This window comes from Benincasa hispida, chromosome 11 (genome assembly GCF_027475165.1).
Source record: "Benincasa hispida cultivar pf3 chromosome 11, pf3_genome.v1.1, whole genome shotgun sequence".
Lineage (NCBI taxonomy): Eukaryota > Viridiplantae > Streptophyta > Magnoliopsida > Cucurbitales > Cucurbitaceae > Benincasa > Benincasa hispida.
The window spans coordinates 65338706-65357974 of NC_143488.1; the positions used below are offsets into that span (position 1 = coordinate 65338706).

The 19269-nt window shown below is 36.3% G+C and overlaps 2 protein-coding genes and 1 pseudogene across 3 annotated transcripts; 2 read left to right on the forward strand and 1 right to left on the reverse strand.

The window, feature by feature from the left end:
- Nucleotides 1-650: 650 nt before the first annotated feature.
- On the forward strand, nt 651-5230 carry LOC120090058 (FKBP-like peptidyl-prolyl cis-trans isomerase family protein). Its single transcript, XM_039047544.2, has 10 exons — nt 651-915; nt 1008-1139; nt 2508-2563; nt 2690-2745; nt 3054-3111; nt 4175-4249; nt 4371-4460; nt 4570-4647; nt 4869-4909; nt 4996-5230. The coding sequence occupies exons 1-10, from the start codon at nt 834-836 to the stop codon at nt 5021-5023; spliced, it is 696 nt and encodes a 231-aa protein (XP_038903472.1). The 5' UTR covers nt 651-833; the 3' UTR covers nt 5024-5230.
- A 141-nt stretch (nt 5231-5371) lies between these two features.
- On the forward strand, nt 5372-7879 carry LOC120090057 (wall-associated receptor kinase-like 20 pseudogene; annotated as a pseudogene). The gene has a single exon (XR_016524444.1). The product of XR_016524444.1 is annotated as a wall-associated receptor kinase-like 20 pseudogene (transcript).
- Nucleotides 7880-9683: 1804 nt separating this feature from the next.
- Nucleotides 9684-18941, reverse strand: LOC120091176 (cactus-binding carboxy-terminal, cactin). The gene is made up of 13 exons (XM_039049076.2): nt 18282-18941; nt 18056-18147; nt 17482-17581; nt 16942-17013; nt 16745-16807; nt 16471-16611; nt 11861-11956; nt 11261-11545; nt 11025-11184; nt 10820-10950; nt 10550-10726; nt 10179-10445; nt 9684-10080 (listed from the first exon to the last, which is right to left on the reverse strand). The coding sequence occupies exons 1-13, from the start codon at nt 18624-18626 to the stop codon at nt 9961-9963; spliced, it is 2049 nt and encodes a 682-aa protein (XP_038905004.2). The 5' UTR covers nt 18627-18941; the 3' UTR covers nt 9684-9960.
- Nucleotides 18942-19269: the final 328 nt, after the last annotated feature.

A 19269-nucleotide genomic window follows, 5' to 3' on the forward strand; every position in this document is an offset into this window, starting at 1 on the left:
CTGATATCAAAATTGATGTCCATGGAAAAACATGTTTTTCCTATAAAATACAGGGAAAAAAAGTGAGTTTTTTAAAGAAAGATTTGGCAGATGATAATGAAAGAGATAATTGTCCAAAAGACTCATTTTAAGGGACCAAAATGGCAAATGACCTAGTTTTTTTTAAAAAAAATATTAAATGCCCATTTACTTATGTCATGACCACGTGAAGTTACGGTTTCTTTTTTTTCTTTTTCCTCTTTTTCTCTAGTGCGATTAATCTTTCACTGCACGTCTTCTTCTTCTCCAGCTTCTTCTCCTATGTACGTCTTCTTCTTCTCCGACACGATGAGTCCCTACGAACAGCTTCGATGTGACCAGTTCCAATGAACAAGAGACAAGAGAGAGGAGTGATTTTGTGAGTGAGGAAACAAAGAGAGAATGAGACAAACAAGAGCGAGATATAGTGATTCGTTAGTAAAAAAGGAAGCATTGTTTTTTCGCGTACGCATGAGTAATATTTGATATATTTCACCCGTATTTGATGTCAACCAAGAGTCCTTCAATATTTTTCTTTTTAAAAAATCAAGTCATTTCACAATTTTTGCATAATCTTTAGGTCATCCATACGATGAATCTAGATAGAAACAAATCGATGGGGTTGATAGAGCAAACAAATTGTGAAATCATCAATGTGGGTAATGTTAAATGTGATGGAATATTATCTGGGCCATCTGAAATTGTGGATGAGATTGTGGATATCATCTTCCTTTTCTCTCAACACACAGTTTCGGAAGAAGTTTTATGGACTAATTTCCCTGAATCCCACTTCATAACTGTCACTAATCGATCCAATGGAGCTTTTCCTTCTTCTTCCTTCCTACAAACAAAACTCCACTATTTTCCACAAGCCCCTTAACCCCTTCGCCATTATGGGTCTCTCTCTCTCTTTCTCTCTCTCTTTTCTCTGTTTTTTTTTTTTTTTTCTGGGTTTCTTTCAGAATGAGTTAATCTCTCTGAATCTGCAGGGAAGAGACGGCCATCTCTTTTCCCTTGTCGATGCTCCTTATCGTCTTCACATGAAAAATCTTTAGAACAAGCTAAAGAATCGCTGCGGTGTGAGGGAAGAAGGGCATTGATTGGTTCTTTCCTGACGACGGGTATGTCTTTTGAATTTGTAGAAGATTGTTTGGGTATTGTTGAATCCGTTTTGAACCTATGAAATGTGATCCCATTCAATAGGAAGTTTAATTTACTGTTGTAATTGAAATTGTGTTGTGATCTGGAGCGACACTTGACTTTTGAATGTCTCTGAATTTGGTAATTATTAACCTTAGGTAGTTGGTTCTTATTGAGAGACTGCTTAAGGGGAAATATTGTTCCTTTTAAGTATCTAGAAGTGGTATTTGGACCTTGGAAAATGGAACTGGTGGACAAAGTGGCGTTGTGTATCAATAACCTTTTATTACATATGTATTTGTGAGTATTCGGACCAACGTACACAAACCTCGACTATTCTCACAAATTGAACTACTTGACTCTATTACATTTTTTTTAATATGAAAATAACAACTTTCATTGAGAAAAAAATAAAGAATACATGGACATACAAAAACAAATCCACAAAAAGGAGAGCCCCTCTACAAAAAGGGACTCTAACTAAGCAAAATAGTACCTAAGAGTAGTTACAAAAGGTATTCAAAATCAAAGCCATAAGGAGACATGGAAACAAACGAAGGATCAAATATCTAGAGGATACCTTTCCACACCCAAACACCCTACTATTCTGCTCACCCCAAAGAACCCACACAATCGCACACACCCTTGCAGACATAAAAAATGGTTTGTCTCTCTAAAAGGCGTATTGAAGAGGAACTACTTGATCTTATCACTAACGTTTTTGTGATGAATACATACCAAGCCGTCTGAAGGAAGAAATCCCAAACTCCACCCACATAATCACAACACCAAATAATATGGTTCAAGTCTTCCTTCGCCTTCTAACAGAGAATACAACAAAAAGGCCCAACAAACAAAGGCAACTTCCTCACAAGTCGATCCAACGTGTTAGCACGGCCATGAAGAACTTGACTTTATTACATTTAGTTATCAAAGAAACTTGTAGGATATTAAACCTTAAATAAGTGGCTACTATGACTTGAATCCCAGTCGAAATTCCCTCCCAGTACTTTATTATTTACGTCGGTACTTAAAGTTCACTAGACCAATCTATGGTAGTTTGTTTTGCATCATTAGTATATGATTCAGACCTCGTGTAAAAGAGTCTAAGCATTTTGACTCCCATGCTTCATTAATATCGAGAACTACGGTAATAAAATAGAATCTATTAGACTATTCTTACGTTGAATTAGACGTGATTGACAAATAGTTTGTTTGGGGCTCTTTGTTATTGACTTTGTACTGACTATACTCGTCAGCTGATAAGCTTCAAACCAGTTTAAAAATTTTTGCATCATTCATGTGTAAGTTACTAATTTTATTTTTTGAGAATCCTCCTTTGGTTTCAGCTGCTGGCATATATTTCTGCAATGTAGCCGAGGCTGTTAGCACAAGTAGAAGGGCTGTAAGTGTTTTTTTCCCCGGTTGATTCACAATGAATAATTTCAACTTCATTTTGTTCTTTTTTCCATCATAGAAGAAATCATTTTTTTCAATTGTAGAAGTGTTTGAAAAGCTTCCACTTTTACAGCTAAGAGGAGCAAAAATACCTGAAAGTGAGTTTACAACTCTCCCAAATGGTCTGAAGTAAGTTCCTTCCACTGCCATTAGTATAGAATTTTGTGCTTCTTTTTATATTTTACTACTCTTCCTCATTTCTTTTGGAGTTCTTTATTGTCTCGTAAGATGCTTCGGGCTTTTGAATAACATGTCTTCGATCTATCTACACAGTTCTGTTTTTTCATGTCTAAAATCTCCTCTTGGAATAACTTTCAGCTGGAGATTATCTTTCTTATCAAATATTCATAACTCATGCTAATACCAAGATGGGGTTGGTTCTGGTCTTGTTTTTCTGCAACATATGATGAAACTCAGAAAAGAAATGTATCCTTCAGGTACTATGACTTGAAGGTCGGAGGAGGAACTAAGGCTGTGATTGGATCCCGTGTTGCAGTACGGTTGTGAGCTAGCTGTATTTTTATATTCAACTAACAAGATTTTATAATCTTTTCCCGAAAAGAAACAGAATGGCTAATACATCGACCGTGTGTAACAACCACAAATCTTCGAACATTTGGGAGACTATTATGCACAAAATATGCACGTATCTTGTCTTTGATTGACACTTCTAAGATGCCACCTCTAAGAAGAATAACTTCCATGTCATTCTGGGACGTTTGTTTATTCTCTTCTAAAATCTTAGACAACCAATGAGCCTTCTGATGGAATCCATTATTGGTCCTGAGAAAATTACTCTCTGACTCAATGTGTCCCATCCCCACTTCCCCAGTAAATGTTCACTTTCTATTTTTGCTCACGAGAAAGTTTTCTTGTTTATTCTTCTTTTGTTGTCAAAAAAAAAAAGGGAAAGAAAAAAGAAAAGAAAGCACATAGATTTCATTGGTTTTAAAAGTTACAAACTAGAAACTTCTACAGAAACATATCAATAAACCTTGAAAACCAGACCAAACAATCTACAATATGAAGGATTATATAAAGAAATCACTCCAACGGGAAATAATCTGAAAAAATGGATAGCTTCCGAAATATTTGGATAAGGAACTCCAAGAAGCGGCATGAACCTTGATTAGATCAAAAATTTCCTCTCAAGGGTACTTTTGTTCTTGAAATCCCGCTTCTTATACGTCAAGTTCCCTAATTCAACGATTTAACTAATGTTGATCCATAACAAAACACTCTTGTTTTTCTTTCAAAACCATGTCCACAAATAGGAATGAAAAAATTGTTCTTGACACTGAAATTCTCGAGAAAGTTCTATGGGAAAAAGTATGCATGGTAATCAATAATTTTTGTTATATCTCAAGCTTGCATATATTCTTCACCTAGTAAATCATATTGGTGCACCCTCAAGCTGGCATCCTATTTGATCCAAAATTTAGTGTGTTCTAAGAAGTTCTACCATGGTCCATGTTTGTGAGGTGGGGTCAGGGGGAGGGACCCTCAAAAACCAACTTAATTCTATGCAAAACTAAAAATATAATGTGTCATTTTGTAGGTTCACTATGTGGCTAAATGGAGAGGGATCACCTTTATGACAAGTAGACAAGGGCTTGGTGTTGGTGGAGGAACGGTAAACCTAACCAAACCAATTTGTACTTTTTTAAGGTTCAACACTTCAAAATAATTATTCAGATCTTAAGATGTTGTGATCAAAAATTTTCTTTTAAGTGGGTATGCTTGAATTACTGCAGCCTTATGGATTTGATGTGGGCCAATCAGACAGGGGGACGGTCCTCAAGGGATTGGATCTAGGTGTTCAAGGAATGAGGGTGGGAGGCCAGGCGAGATACCATCTGACTATGAGAATTGATTAAATAATCTTTCATTAGAAAAGCCTATTGCTCTTCCGTTTTCGGGTTTTGCTGAAATACTCTCTTTTTTTTTTCACAGAGATTGCTTATAGTTCCTCCTGAGTTAGCTTACGGAAGTAAAGGGGTTCAAGAAATTCCTCCAAATGCAACAATAGAGGTAAAAACTTCCTTTACCTTTTACCAATGTTGTATTTGTTAATTAGTAGCAAGCTTAGACAGAAAGGTTTGTGCATTCTTATTTCAATGGTTAAAGACATCATTATTATAAGAACTCTTACCTAATATGAAGGGGAAAATGTACAACAAGAACATTTCTTACATTTTTGTTTACTGTTTAACTAATTGGATTTACTGTTGTTATCATCTTTGGATCTGTAGTTGGATGTGGAATTATTATCCATCAAGCAAAGTCCATTTGGGTAAGTAGTGGTTCTTGATATTCTTCAGTATTTTGATGGATTTTCTTTTCTACTTTGATGAGTTTTACCCCATTTCGTGAGTGCAGGACTCCAGTAAAAATTGTTGAAGGTTAATAAATTTCTCAGTGATATGGATTGGCATTGAAACTATGAAATTGGTGCTGAAGGGGAAAGCTTACCTGGTTTGAGTCTTCTTTCAGCAAGATATGTCCATTACCATTTTGATTAATATTTATTTTTTATTGAAATGTAAATTCATTCTCCCATCTTATGAATATATATCACATGTACTTTATGGAAAGCAACTGAGATATTTGGGTAGTGCAGGTTCCATTAGAATATGGATTACTAGTTTAATATTATATGTTGTTTGGTTTTCTTCATTGTCATGATTTGTTGCTCGATTATATTAAAAAAGAAGAATGGATCAAAGTTTCCAAGGAATTGGAAGCCATTTCTGGAAGCAGCTTGCCTTATGGGAAGAAGGCATCTTGAAAAACCTCCTTTATTGTGACCATTCAAGAGGAATCCACCAGTCTGTATAAAGCCAAAACACCTTATATAGATTCTTTCTTCCAACTTTTCAATGCTCATGTCTTACTACTTTATTCTCAAGCCCCGTTCTCTATTTACGCCACTCCTGACCTAATCTGTTCCATAAATCAGCTCTTCCTCATTGATCCTCTGATACATGGTAACTATGAAGATCCTAACACCACGCTTCTTTGGAAGTTACCTTTTCTTTCTTCTGTTCTTTCGTCTCTTCTGCCATTCTCAAAAAACCTGCCCAAGCTGTGGCCCCTTTGAAGTTCCTTATCCTCTCAGTACTAATCCCAACTGTGGTGACTTAGACTATGCTCTTCGCTGCGATTCTCATTCACAGAAACTCTACTTTGATGCACTCAATGGAAGTTCATATCCTATCCTCAAAATCAATGCTTCAAGTCAACGTATGGTGATCCAACCATCTCCATGGGTTCCTGGCTCCTGTGTTACTCAAGACATGTTGGTTGGTGAAGGACTGTGGTTAAACCAATCACTCCCTTTTAACATCACTTCATCAAATACAATTTTCCTCTTGAACTGTTCTCCCCGTTTACTGGTCTCACCGCTCAATTGCACTCCTTCCAGTCTCTGTCACCACTACTTGGCAAGTTCAGGACGAGTCGATGGAGAAAGAGCATTTCAGTGTGCAAGTGTTCTTGACCCTTGTTGTACCTTCATTCCTGGTGGGATGCCCTCAGCTTATAAGATAAGGCTTCATAACTCAGGCTGTAGAGCATTCAGGAGTATCCTTCATCTGGATGTTGGAAAGCCTGCAAATCAATGGGAGGAAGGTCTGGAAATTCAATGGGCTACTCCACCTGAACCAATCTGTAGAACTCAATCTGATTGCACTGGAGCCTCAGATTGTCTTCCTACCGGCGGTTCAAACAGCCCTTATCGTTGCCTTTGCAGAAGGGACTACCATTGGGATCAGAATCTTGGAACATGCCGGAGAATGAATAGGAAGAGCACAGTTAGGCTCAGCATAAAGCTCTCGGTATGTCTCGTTTCCTTTTTCATTCTAGCTGCGGTTATAGCTCTAATTACAGTCAGGAAGTCCAGAACTTTCAGTAAACAGGAAAAGCTATGTAAAGAAAGAGAAGATATGTTGAATCTAAGCCATGGCGGCAGACCAGCTAGGATGTTTCATTTGAAAGAGATGAAGAAAGCAACAAATGAATTTTCGAAAGATAAAGTCCTAGGCAGTGGTGGCTTTGGAGAGGTTTACAAAGGTGAACTTGAAGATGGGACCGTCGTAGCCGTGAAGTTGGCTAAAATGGGTAATCTAAAGAGCACGGAACAAATACTCAACGAAGTCGGAATACTATCTCAAGTAAATCACAGGAATCTAGTGAAACTTATAGGTTGCTGTATAGAAACTGAGCAACCATTGATGATATATGAATACATTTCCAATGGCACCCTCCATGACCATTTACATGGTAAGATTCCTACTTTCTTGGACTGGAGAAAAAGGCTAAAAATTGCTTCAGAAACTGCTGAAGCATTAGCTTATCTGCATTCAGCTGCATACCCTCCCATCTATCATAGAGATGTCAAGTCAACAAATATTCTTTTAGATGATAACTTCAATGCCAAAGTTTCAGATTTTGGACTTTCTAGATTGGCTTTGCCAGGAATAAGCCATGTTTCAACTTGTGCACAGGGTACATTAGGTTACCTAGACCCAGAATACTATCGAAATTACCAATTGACGGATAAAAGTGATGTGTATAGTTTTGGAGTTGTCCTGCTTGAGCTTTTAACCTCTCAAAAGGCCATAGATTTCACAAGAGATGAAGAGAGTGTCAATCTAGCAATCTTTGTGATCCAACAAGTGCAAAATGGTACATTCATTGATGCCATCGATAAACAGCTTATCAGTGACGATCCGTCCAGCAATATACTGATCAGTGTGAAGCATTTCTTGGAGCTTGCACTCGCCTGTTTGAGGGAGAGGAAAGTGGAAAGGCCTTGCATGAAGGATGTACTCCAGGAACTTGAATACATAACTCAGATATTGGAGAATCCGGAAACAGTTGCAGAAGAATAGATTTGTTGTGTTAACCTCTTTTACTCTTTGAATATTCATTATTTAAAAAAGAAAAAAGAAAAAAGAAAAAAGGCTTGGGAAGGAGATGAGAATGATTCCATGAAACACTCATAGAATGACAGATGCTAATGATGGATTCTAGGATGGTAGAAAGGAAAAGGAAATAGACAATTGGGATCAGATCCCTTACTTTGTGGAGAAAGTATTAAAAATGAAGCTGAGAATGTGGATTTTCAATGACATTTGATGAGGAATCTTGATGGATTTAGAATGATTGCTAAAAATAAACTTATTTAGTAAAAGCATTGGCTATTGATAGTTATATCTTTGTTGTATAATTTTCTTGCAAATCAAATATCGAAATTGGTCCACTTGCATTTTCCTTCCCTTCTCGCTAACTCATTTGACTCTTTCCACTTTGAATAATCTCAAATATTCATTCAGTAGAATAAAATCTTTCAGTTTTGTTTTGCTCCCCCACCGCCCCCAAAAAAAATAATAATAAAAATCACATACTTTCAAATTTGTAATGATTTAATCCCTATTGTAAAAAATCTCATCAAAATCAATTATCTTTATTTATAAAGTAACTACTTAGTCTTTATAATTTACACAAACTAATCCTTAATATGCTTTTTTAAATCTACATAAATAAGAAATTTCCTTAAATCTAATATTACTTTTTATGATTGAGATTAAATCGCTAAAATTTGTAAGTACATTTTTTAAAAATTTAAAAATATAGAGAATACATGGTTGCTTCCAAGAAAGATAGGAATGAAAAAAAAAATTTAACCAAAAAGAAAAAAACAAATCAATTATCATTGGTTTTTTATCAAATTCATAACACTGGGGATACCTTTTGGGGATGTTCGCTCCCTTAAATTTTCTTCCTTAGTATTAAGTTGTAAAAAGATGAAGACTCCGATGTAACATGTCGCCTCTATTTCAGGATTTATGAATATTCCCTTGTTTATTTATTCATAATGACATTGTATTAAATTGATTATATGAACTACAATACCATTTTAAGATGTCAAGGAAATTTCTGATAAAAATACTAATATCTTGTGTAAGCTAATATGGACTAAATTATTCTTTTTATTAAAAAAGAAAATACTAACCATGGCTATTTCCAATACAAAAAGAACTAAATTATACAACAGATCTAAAAAAATATGGCTCAACATAGTATTTTAATCCCCAACATTACTTTCCATTAACCATTTTGTCATGTTCAAAATCACTTTCAAAAATATTGTTAATCATTCAAAATTAATTCTAATGATATAAAGATTACAAAAGTATAAAACTCCACATTATATCAATGTTGATATATTGGTGTTGAATGCTTAGAAAACATGTCCAAGGATGGTTTGAGCCTAATAAAAATTAGTTTTGAATTGCCATAACTACTTTAATTCAATGGGAAGACAAAATTTGTTGAAATTTTGCAAATCATATTTTTTTTCTTTGTATAAATGTAATATTTATATTACAGGCCCATTGTATAAATAGTAAAGTTTAAATTTCCCACATTAGTAATATTCTTAAACAAAAATAAAGTAACACTTTTTATTAAAGTGATTAACTTACACTTGAAAAATAACTACTTCGAGTAGTTGCAAAACATTCCATTTTTTTTCGAAATGACTTATTTTATAAATTAAACACTAGAAAATATATTTCAAGCACACTCTAAGCCAGACTAGAATATCATACTCTTAAGTAATTTAGTAAGAATAATTAGTTTTTATTGCAAGAATGTGTTAGACAAACCTATTACAGAGACAGAGATGTTTGGCCTTTTATGGCCATATGAATCTATTGGGATTAGTCAATAGCAATATGATAACCTAACATTTTGATAGCCTTAACAATAACTAAATATCTAGCTAAAAAAGTAATAATAATAAATAAGATTAAAAAAAATAATCAAGTGCTTTCTGGAAGTGGGGTTAAAGAATTATGAATGGTAAAATGGATGCTTTTAGTAATTCTTTCCACTACCATATTTAGTCCATTTATGGAAGTGGGCATAAAGATAAACTAGCCACCCAATCATCATCTCCTCAAATGAAAGAATAAAAAAAAGCTTAAACACTATTAAAAAAAAAAAAAAAAAAGAAAAGATAGGAAGGTTGGAGCATCAAACCTGGCACCTGGGAGGAAGAATGCCTGAAAGTGAAAGCTGATGCAATTGTTTCAAAAATTTCAGGACCTACTACTGTGTATTTACAGCTTGATCTTTTGGAACAGTAAACGTATTACTCATCAACTTACAAGAAAAATTTTGCAAGTAAACGTATTACTCATATCATCAACTTACAAGAAAAAATTTGCAACCGTTGCTTTTAATTTAGTTGGTGAAGTTACAACTGAGCAATCGAAGGAGATCGTAACAGAGCAACGTGTGCCATCGTGAGCGATGGCTGCCATGACTATCCTTGTGTTACCTGCGATAACGATATCGTTTAAAGTTGAAGTATACATGCAAAATTCCACGTTCAAATGTGCACTTGAACCCCTTCTTATGAGAGTATTCCCATTCTTTGTTTACAATTCGGAATGCCTGTAATAGAATTAAAGGAAATTACGTAGTTAAAGTATAGATAAATATAATAAAACTAGATGTCAAAAGACATAATTGCAGACCAAAAGAAGACTTACGATATCCTCATATGGTGGCCCCGCATGGAACCGTATGATGCATGTCTCACTGCTGTTTCCATCCTTTTCAATGGTGTAAGTCGGTGCTTTTGTCTTGTCAACAAGGTCTGGATAGAAGATGTTGAACTTATATCCTTGCACAATCTTTGGAGGTGGATTGTCATGATCATAGTGAGTCTGGTTGTACTTATTCCACTCATATCCCGTGTGAACCCGGTTGAAGTATTTTGGTTTTCTCGGACGATATTTATCATGCCACCAATAAACCTGCATGTATTTTAGAAGCACGAATTCAGATCACCGTCGAAAAATGTAGGAGTATAAACAATCCAAGGACGAAAGCAGGCAGATAATGGAAAATGACGGGGCACCTGTGAATCCAGGTTCACTTCAGCACCAGATCCAAAAACTGCATCGCCTTCCTCCATGACTCCCATGGCTTTTGAGGCTTTCAGTTCAAAATTATCCTCTACTGGACCAGGTTTCGTAGCCATTGCTTCTTGGATCCGTCTCTGCTGTTCTTCTAAGACAGCAATACGCTTACGTTCCTGCAGAATTTACCAAGTCAAAACAATTTAACTTTTGGCATTCATTACAAATATATAGATAGTGAATACTGAATAAAATATTTGAGGAGATACCAGTATGGCCCTATCCTCCTCAGGATCAACTGCCTCTTCATCTTCATCACCATGCATAAGCTCTGGTGAAAATGATCCTGCCTCTTGGTTATCTTCTTCCTCAAGTAGATCGGGTGAATATGTTTGGGGTTCTAGAGAACGGAAACATAATATTAGATTCTAGGCAAAAGAATTAGGGTTGCAAGATAAAGACTCTGGACCATACCTTCAATATCATGCTCATAATCGTCAGCTTTTACTTGTAAAGAATGATCAGTTTCCACCTTGACTTCTTGCTCAATCTGTTCTTCATCAACCTCAAAAGGTTGCTCAAGACGTACAAGATGCTCATGCAGTTTTTTCGTATGAATTTCCTTCAAGCAAGCCTACATATGAAAAACAAAAGTGAGCCTAATTCATTAGCTTTAAAAGAAGGGTAGAGGACATACAAACAATGAATACCTTGGCCTTGTATATATGAAGGCGCTTTAGGACAGCCTCCCAGTACTCAACCACCTTTGCTGTTCCAGATCGCATCTGTGACTCAATTTGAGATTGTAATGCCTCCAATTCACCATAAGTCTTTCCTTCCAGCAGATTTTTGACATCGGTTTCAATGCTAGAATGCAGACCCCTTTCTTCTGCAAGCAACTCAGCAGGAGGCTCCTCACCACGAACTCTGGCTCTATCCAGAGCATCCTTCTTCCGAGCTTCTGCTAGTTCCCAATCACAAACCACGAGAAGTGCCTGTTAAATTGCACACATCAAAGTCATTGCTTAGGTTACCAGACAGATGCTACACCCTACTCTGATATGAAAGACTAGGAAAGTGAGGATTGAACCTCCTAAAGACATGATTCAACTTTAAAATTTGTCTTAAAGCCTAGTTGTTAAATAACTAATCAAAGGACACAGAGAGAACATACTCTCAATTTTCAATGTGTAGGTATTACTCTTTCAAAGGAAGGGGTTAAGAACTAGTTGTTAACACACCATTGAGGCGTGTAGTTCAACATAGAAGCTTTTCAAAATGTAAACAGGAAAATCAATAAATATTTTCACCTCCCAATACTCGATATGTGTAGGTGTCGCCCTGTCCAGATCAAGATGCATTTTGATGTCATCACGAAGCTCTTCCATTTCTTTGACAGTCAAGCCCTGCTTCACACATGTCAGAACCAATAGGAGGAGTTAATTGAATGCATATCATACACACCTGGTCAGTGAAAACAACATTTAGAATCTAATAACCACACATGAGCCACAAAAAACGAAAATAGAGAAACAAATCTGATCCATAAATATGAATTCATCAGTCACTCATGAACATTCACATAAGTAACATGCGAAGTATATTGAAACCAAACAAGGGAACAAAGTGGGGCAGGGGGAAAGGAATCTCCCTCTCAAAAAATCCAGATGAAATAAGAATTAACGAGCACACTTTACGACAAGAAGTTTCCATGTCTAAGTAGCCATTATTGGAAGTCAGAAAAGAACAACTTTGCTACCGCCATTGTAAAAGAATAATGGAGGAGACAAAAAAGAGAGAGAATAAAAGAATAAAAAGAGAGAGAAAAACTATTGACCAATTAACACTTAGAGGTTGTTTGGGGTGCAGAGTTGAGATAGATCTTAAGATAGAACCTATCTCTGGAGTTTATGTGTCTATGGAGTTCATATATCTATGTTTGGGTGTAGAATTATTTGATATGAGTTCGTATGTCTGTGTTTGGGATGCAGAGTTCATATATTTGAATATCTGATGCAGTTTTCTGAAATTTTTTTATTCAATAATTCTACCCATCTTGTTTGAATAAAATATGGTTTGCAATTTTTTTCTTTTAATTTTTAAAATTTTTCTTTCTTTCTTTTTTTTTTTTTTGGGTAATGAACAACAACTAACCCATAACATTTCTAGTAGAAGTATGTTTAAATAAAATGAGAAACCAAAGCGAAATCAAAACTTTTGACTCTAGCTAATTTTTCTCCATGAATTTCATTATCATCTTCTTTTTCTTCTTCCTATTTTTGCTCTATATTTTTACTATGTCATGAATTTTTTCTCTCCCACATCATCATAACAGCGAATGGAATGTCATCACGTTTCTTCAACAGTTTCACTTTCATTTCCTCTAAATTTGGAGATCATCAGACAACAAATCTCTATTTTTCATTAATTTATGCTGGAAAATGTTCCAAGAAAAAAAATTTCATTTTCTGATTTTTTTTGTTATATATTACATACTTTTCAACTACATATATACTTTTCGTCTAAATATTCTAAGCACTCATTTGATATGTAAATTCAATTAAATAAAAATATTTTTTTTTACAAATTTTTATGTATAAATAACACTTAATGTAGAAAAAATACTATTTTTTATATGATCAACAACCCTACAACATATTTTAACAGTCATCAGTCTTATAGTAGTCAAAAATGATTGTCGAAGTTGATTATCGAAGATGATTTTTCCTAGAATTTGTAGTCGGAGGTGGTTGTTGGAGCCTGAAGTTAGTTGCATGAAGGTGTATTGGAGTTGGAGTTGGTTGTCAAAGTTTGTCATTAGAGGTGGTTTTCGAATCTCGAAGGTGGTCGTCAAAGTTGATCATCAAAGATGATTTTTGCTAGAGATTGTAGTCGGAGGTGACTTTCGGAGCCTGAAGTTAGTCGCATGAAGGTGGTATTAGAGTTGGTTGTCGAAGTTCTCATTGAAGGTGGTTGTCAAAACCTCGAGTTGGTCGTCGGAGTTCCTCGCTCAAAGGTGATCATCGAAGGTGATTTTCATTGGAGTTTGTAGTCGGAGTTGGTCATCGGAGTTTGTTGTCGGAGCCAATTGGTCGTCGGAGTTGGTAGCGCGGAGGTGGTCGTCGGAGTTGGGTCATCGGAGGTGGTTGTCAAAGGTCAGAATTGGTTGTCGGAGTTGGTCGCGCGAAGGTTGTCGAAGTTCAGAGTTGGTTGTCGAAGCTGTCATCGGAGGTGGTTGTCGGAGTCTGGATTTTGTCGCCGAAATTGTGATTGGAAGTGGTTGTTGGAGCCTAGAGTTAGTTCTCAAAGCGTCATAGTGGCTGATAGGTAGAGCCATTGAAAACATGGGAAGAAGGGAGATTTGGGGTGAGTTGGTAAAATATACCAACTCAACTCCACCAACACACCAACATTTAATGTTGGTGGGCCAAACAATGAGTTGGTATATTATACCAAATCAACTCATGTTGGTGAGCCAAACACCCCCTTAAAGATATAAAACCCTTTTATCCTGCTCCTACAAAGACTAAGAATGGTTGCCTGAAAGATCATCCCTGAGAAGAACATCACTAATTTATAAATATTTAATTCTTTGGTGACACATTGCACAGAAAGCACAAGATCATTGTCGTTGTTTCTCCATCCGTCGGTCTCCTTGCCATCTCAACCAATGAACTGTTGGCGTCTTTCTTTCCATGGTGGCCAACCGTCCTCTGCAACTTTCAGAAGCCATATTTTCTTGCCGACAACTTTCAATACATTCCTCTTCTTCTTCCGTCCAATTGTCGTCCATCCATCATCACCTTTTTCGACCAGTATTTTTCTCTTCTTTACATTCCTTTTCTCTCCAACTTTTTCTTTCTTTGTTCGATTACTTTTCCCTCACTCATCACTTCGCCTATTTCTTGCTTCTACTCCATTTGATTGGTGTTTCCACTTCCCCCGAGTCCTTGTCTCTAGCCATCTCACCTTTCGCTGCCAATGATGGACATAGACGATCCGGTATCGCTTCTCTCCATCTTCTTCATAACCATTCTCCTTGGATCTCTCCATCTTCAAATAATTGTTGTTTCTCTCCGTGTCTCCACTGCCATGGAACCCACCATTACTTCCATTCTTTTCTTTTGTTTCCATCAATGACATCTCCTCATTGTTTTCGAGGGTTCCACTGAATTCACCTTCTCCTTCGTCTATCTCTAGTGTCGATTTCCTCTCAACGGAGCATGCTGAAACAGACACCCTCCCTTCTTCATCGATGCCTTTCAACATTTGGGAAGATCCTTCCACAAATAAGCATTCCACTGTAAGCTCACTGGGAATTTTAGGTTCAACTCCAGCGACAATCGTTTCTTGTTTTTCTGACCTTTTCTTTTGTCAATTCATTTTTCTTTGCTTCGATATTTGCTAGTTAGTTTTCTCTCTTTTCCTTCTTTATCTCTGTCTACACATCCTTGCTGGTAATCCTTTAATGTTTGTTGCATTGATTCCAGGATCTCTAACATCTTTTTAAGCCTATCACATCTTGCATCCGAACCCATAGCAGTATACCCAGAATGAACGAGCTCTCATACCAATTTGTTAGGATACTACGTAACAAGGAAATTCTCAAGAACACAAAAAGAAATAAGAACCGTAGAATATATATTTATATTGCAATATCAATAATGAAACTACAATATACCATAGTCTTTCAAGAGGGCTACTATCTCCTTCAATTCCCCAAAAGAAATTTCCACCAAATTCTTCCTACCTTTCTCCAACCCTTTTCCTTCTATTTATAGTAAAAATACCTAACTTACTAACTATTTACCTATAAAGCACCGACACTCCTAAGATGGCCAAGTGTCGGTGTTGGACACGTGTCTGTAACCGACACACCAGCTGGCATGTCGAATATTTTATTATTTTTTTAAATTTCCGACACGGGTAGGACACGGTTGGGACATGGCTGGGACATGGCACTGCAAAATTAAAAAGAAAAAACAATGAAAGCTTATAAAACTAAAGTTAGCAGCCCAAAAGCATCAGCTCAAACCCAAAACTTTTAGGTTATTGTGTTTTTTGAAGATGTGGAACATTGTTGGAGATTCATTTGATTCATTTGAAGATGTGGGAATGCTTGAAGTAGCTAGTTTATCTTTGGACGAACTAGAATTGGAAGCTATAGTTTTTATTGATGATGGTAATCAGAATGAAGCTTTGAGTAGTTAAGAGGACATTGGACAAGAATGAAGAAAATATGACTTGACTTCTTTGATTCTATTTTGTGGTTTTGTAACTTTTGTGGTGTTGAACTAATTACCAAAACTTGTTATGACTTATGACATTGGACCGTTAGTCATCTTATCTATGGTTGTATGGTTGTTAATGATGTTTTTAAATGGAATATTTCCCAATATATTTATTTCACGACATATATTTAATTTTTTAATAAAAAAAAATAAGGTGTCCCCGACGTGTCGTGTCCTACTTTTTTGAAAATTAGCGTGTTGCCGTGTCGCGTGTCGGTGTCTGTGCTTCTTAGCTATTTACTAATATGCTCATCCTAATATTCTACTAATTATCCCAACAAATTCCTAACTATGGGTCTTACACACAACCAGAGAGATATTTACCTTGAAGACAGTGTATGGCTCATTAATTACTATATCAAAATCATCCGACCCATTCAGAATAATGGAGGAGACAGAAAATGAAAGAATAAAAAAAATAAAAAGAGAGAGAAAAACTCTTGACCATAACTCTAAAAGATATAAAACCCTTTTCTCTTGCTCCTACAAAGAATAAGCATGGGTTGCCTGAAAGATCATCGCCAAAGAAGAACATCGCTAATTTATAAAAATTTAATTCTTTGGTGACACACTGAACAGAAAGCACAAGTCAACACAACCATCGGCATCATAACCAGAGAGATATTTACCTTGAATACAGTGTATGGCTCATTAATTACTATATCAAAATCATCTGACCCATTCAGTTGCTTGGACAGCACATCTATAGGCTTCGAACGCCCATCACGAACTCTAATCTCCGATCTGATTTTGCTTTGATCAAAATGAAACTGTAGGCCAAAAACTTCACACTGAGTAATTGTCCAAGGGGTCATGTACGATAAAGGCAGAAGCGAATAATGGATAACCACATGCAATATCATAAAAGAGTACACAGAATGAAACAACAAGTGAGGATGCTACCTCTTCTTCCTTTTTCTCCCAGTCCTGAAATTCAGCCCGAGCACGTTCTCGAGCTAGTAATGCCTATACCAGCAAAAAAGAGTTAATCCATGAAAGAAAACTACCATAGTTTAGAGTTTAGATTATATGAACTGACCAGAACTACCCAACTATAATAAAATAATATAACATATCTTCCTGTGCCATGTTCTAATTACCATTTCTTCCTCATGTTGTGCTTTTTCAAGAGCCCTTTCCTCCCTCCTTTTCTTCACCTTTTCAATCTCTGCCTGCATCATGATTTCAAATATCGCAATGAAAACAAGTAACTCACCATCAGAGGTCATACTTAAACAAGATAACCCAGTACGCTAATACTCCCAAATATGAGAATCTAATTAACTTCCAATCAATAGTGAGAAAAATAAAACTTTGGTATCATCTGGGGCATCTCTCTCAGTACAAACAAATAAGAAAATATTCAGTTACTACGCTATTTAAGAACTAGAAGAGACTACATAAACAAAGATACAATATGGTTGCAACCCAAAAACTCTTTCATTAAGAAAAGTGAATACAATTGAAACCTTTTTCTACAAGTTTTTCTTTCTGCAATTTTGTTCCATCTTTGTCTTGTTGGCTCCCATTTATTGCAGGCTTTTTTTGTCTTGCCTACCTTTGTTTTTTCATTTATGAAAGTTTATTTTCTCAACAACAAAGAAAAGAAAATGGTTAGCATTGGGACTAGACGCACATACCATTCTTTCTCGCTGTCTTTTTTTCTCAGCCTTCACTGAAAAGGCATCAAGCGACACGCCTTGAGTAACATCACGCTCAATTTTCTTTCGCCAAACAAATCTGCATATCAGATTGTCATGACTCAGCAACAACATAAAGTACTAAATTCTTCTATTTTGCTTTGAAACTCTAGGTTATCATATCACTGGTCGATCATCAATATAGAATTAATCAATTGTTGCTAGAGTATATTGAAATTCTAACAACATAATCCTCTTACAAATAACCGATAATTATAACCAAAACTGTCTAAAAATAGACAGACACAAAAAGAAAGCCCTAAACCTGAATGATTCTTCATCGAACTATTTTACAATTTACAATAAGGGGCACTGGAGTTGCATTCACCAGAATGGACAAATTTGGTCGAGACTTTGTGTCAGAACCCATCTATCGAATGGTCTTCCAAGTATTCACCATTACTCCAGTGAATATTCGGAAAACAGTTATATTCAGAATATGGTAAGTAAAATAGTATAATCCGAGCAAAATGTTGTCAGTTTTAGGAAACGCAAAACAGAGAAAACCACTCACTTTTCATTCAGATTCGAGTCGCCAAATGGATTTGAATCGTTAGAATAACCAGAAACCGTCTGTGACTTCAATTTCTTAGCAACTCGCAAGGCCTATACAACAGATAAGAGTATAGTGGATAAGAAAGATAGTACGCAAACGCCAACGAAAAATAGTTATGAAACCCTAGAAATCAACAAAACTAACCAATTTACACTAAGGAAACAAAACGAAACCACAATGGGACCTTTTTCTGCGCTTTCTTGGCCAAGTATTCGCTAATTTCCTCTTCGGTAACTTTCCTTGAAGAATTAATCTTCTTGCGACCTCCATCATCACTGTCAGAACTATCATTTGAACTATCATCACCGGAATCCCGCCCACGCGAGGAGCTCCGTCGCCTACTCCGGTGGCTGCTTCTGCTACGATCGCGTCTTTCCCTGCGCTTCCGGGAGCTCGGTGCAGGAGATGAATCGCGGCTATCTGAGTCGTCGGAATCAGATTCAGAGTCGTCGGACCTTCTTCTGCTGCGTTTCCGCGAAGTTGATTTCTTCTCTCTCTTCCGCTCACTGCTTCGGCCATGGGTACCCATACTTGGAAAATAATTTCAATTGCTGAACGTCGCCGGTCGGTTGACGGAGGAAGGTGCAATGGTTGATCAAGTTCCCTTGAGATGTGAATACCGACCGGAGAGAATTTGATCGGAGACTTGGAGCTGCAGTTAGGGTACCATTTTCCAATCTATCCAACCCGATCTTTCTACGACAACCGAACCCGATTTCTCTCTCTCTTCCATTTTATTTTGGATTAAAAAATCACTTTGGTTTAGATTATAATAATATAGTTATCAAAATTTTAATTTTACGGTCAGGATTGATAAAATTTTTATTCCTATATAGGGCTCCTTGCAAACATAATGTTTTGGGTCAAATTAATTTTAAATATAACATTAACCAAAAAAAATTATAAATATGGTCAATTTTGAGTTAAACCTATGAAAATGTAATAAGCCTACGATCAAATCCTACACGATTCAGATTCCGCGTACTTATTCGCATCCATCAACGATTCAACTTTCCATCCATCAGTAGTCGTTTAGTTTTTTCCTTTTTTGTTTGAAAAACCTTAACCCCATCGATCTTCTTCAAATGGCGATGCCAAAACCCAAACATTTGCCAATCGAAAAAACCCTAACGTCTCCCTTTAACATCCGTCATCAACGAAAATTTTCTTCC

What these genes read in the sequence shown, in the direction of transcription:
- LOC120090058 (XM_039047544.2), top strand. Translation starts at nt 834, where the DNA reads ATGGAGCTTTTCCTTCTTCTTCCTTCCTACAAACAAAACTCCACTATT. An exon ending in TTAGCACAAGTAGAAGGGCT is followed by an intron (nt 2,564 to 2,689) that starts GTAAGTGTTTTT and finishes CCACTTTTACAG; the next exon opens with CTAAGAGGAGCAAAAATACC. An exon ending in ATCAAGCAAAGTCCATTTGG is followed by an intron (nt 4,910 to 4,995) that starts GTAAGTAGTGGT and finishes TCGTGAGTGCAG; the next exon opens with GACTCCAGTAAAAATTGTTG.
- LOC120091176 (XM_039049076.2), bottom strand. Translation starts at nt 18,626, where the DNA reads ATGGGTACCCATGGCCGAAGCAGTGAGCGGAAGAGAGAGAAGAAATCA. An exon ending in AAAGACAGCGAGAAAGAATG is followed by an intron (nt 17,014 to 17,481) that starts GTATGTGCGTCT and finishes ATCATGATGCAG; the next exon opens with GCAGAGATTGAAAAGGTGAA. An exon ending in GGCCACCATATGAGGATATC is followed by an intron (nt 10,081 to 10,178) that starts GTAAGTCTTCTT and finishes ATTCTATTACAG; the next exon opens with GCATTCCGAATTGTAAACAA.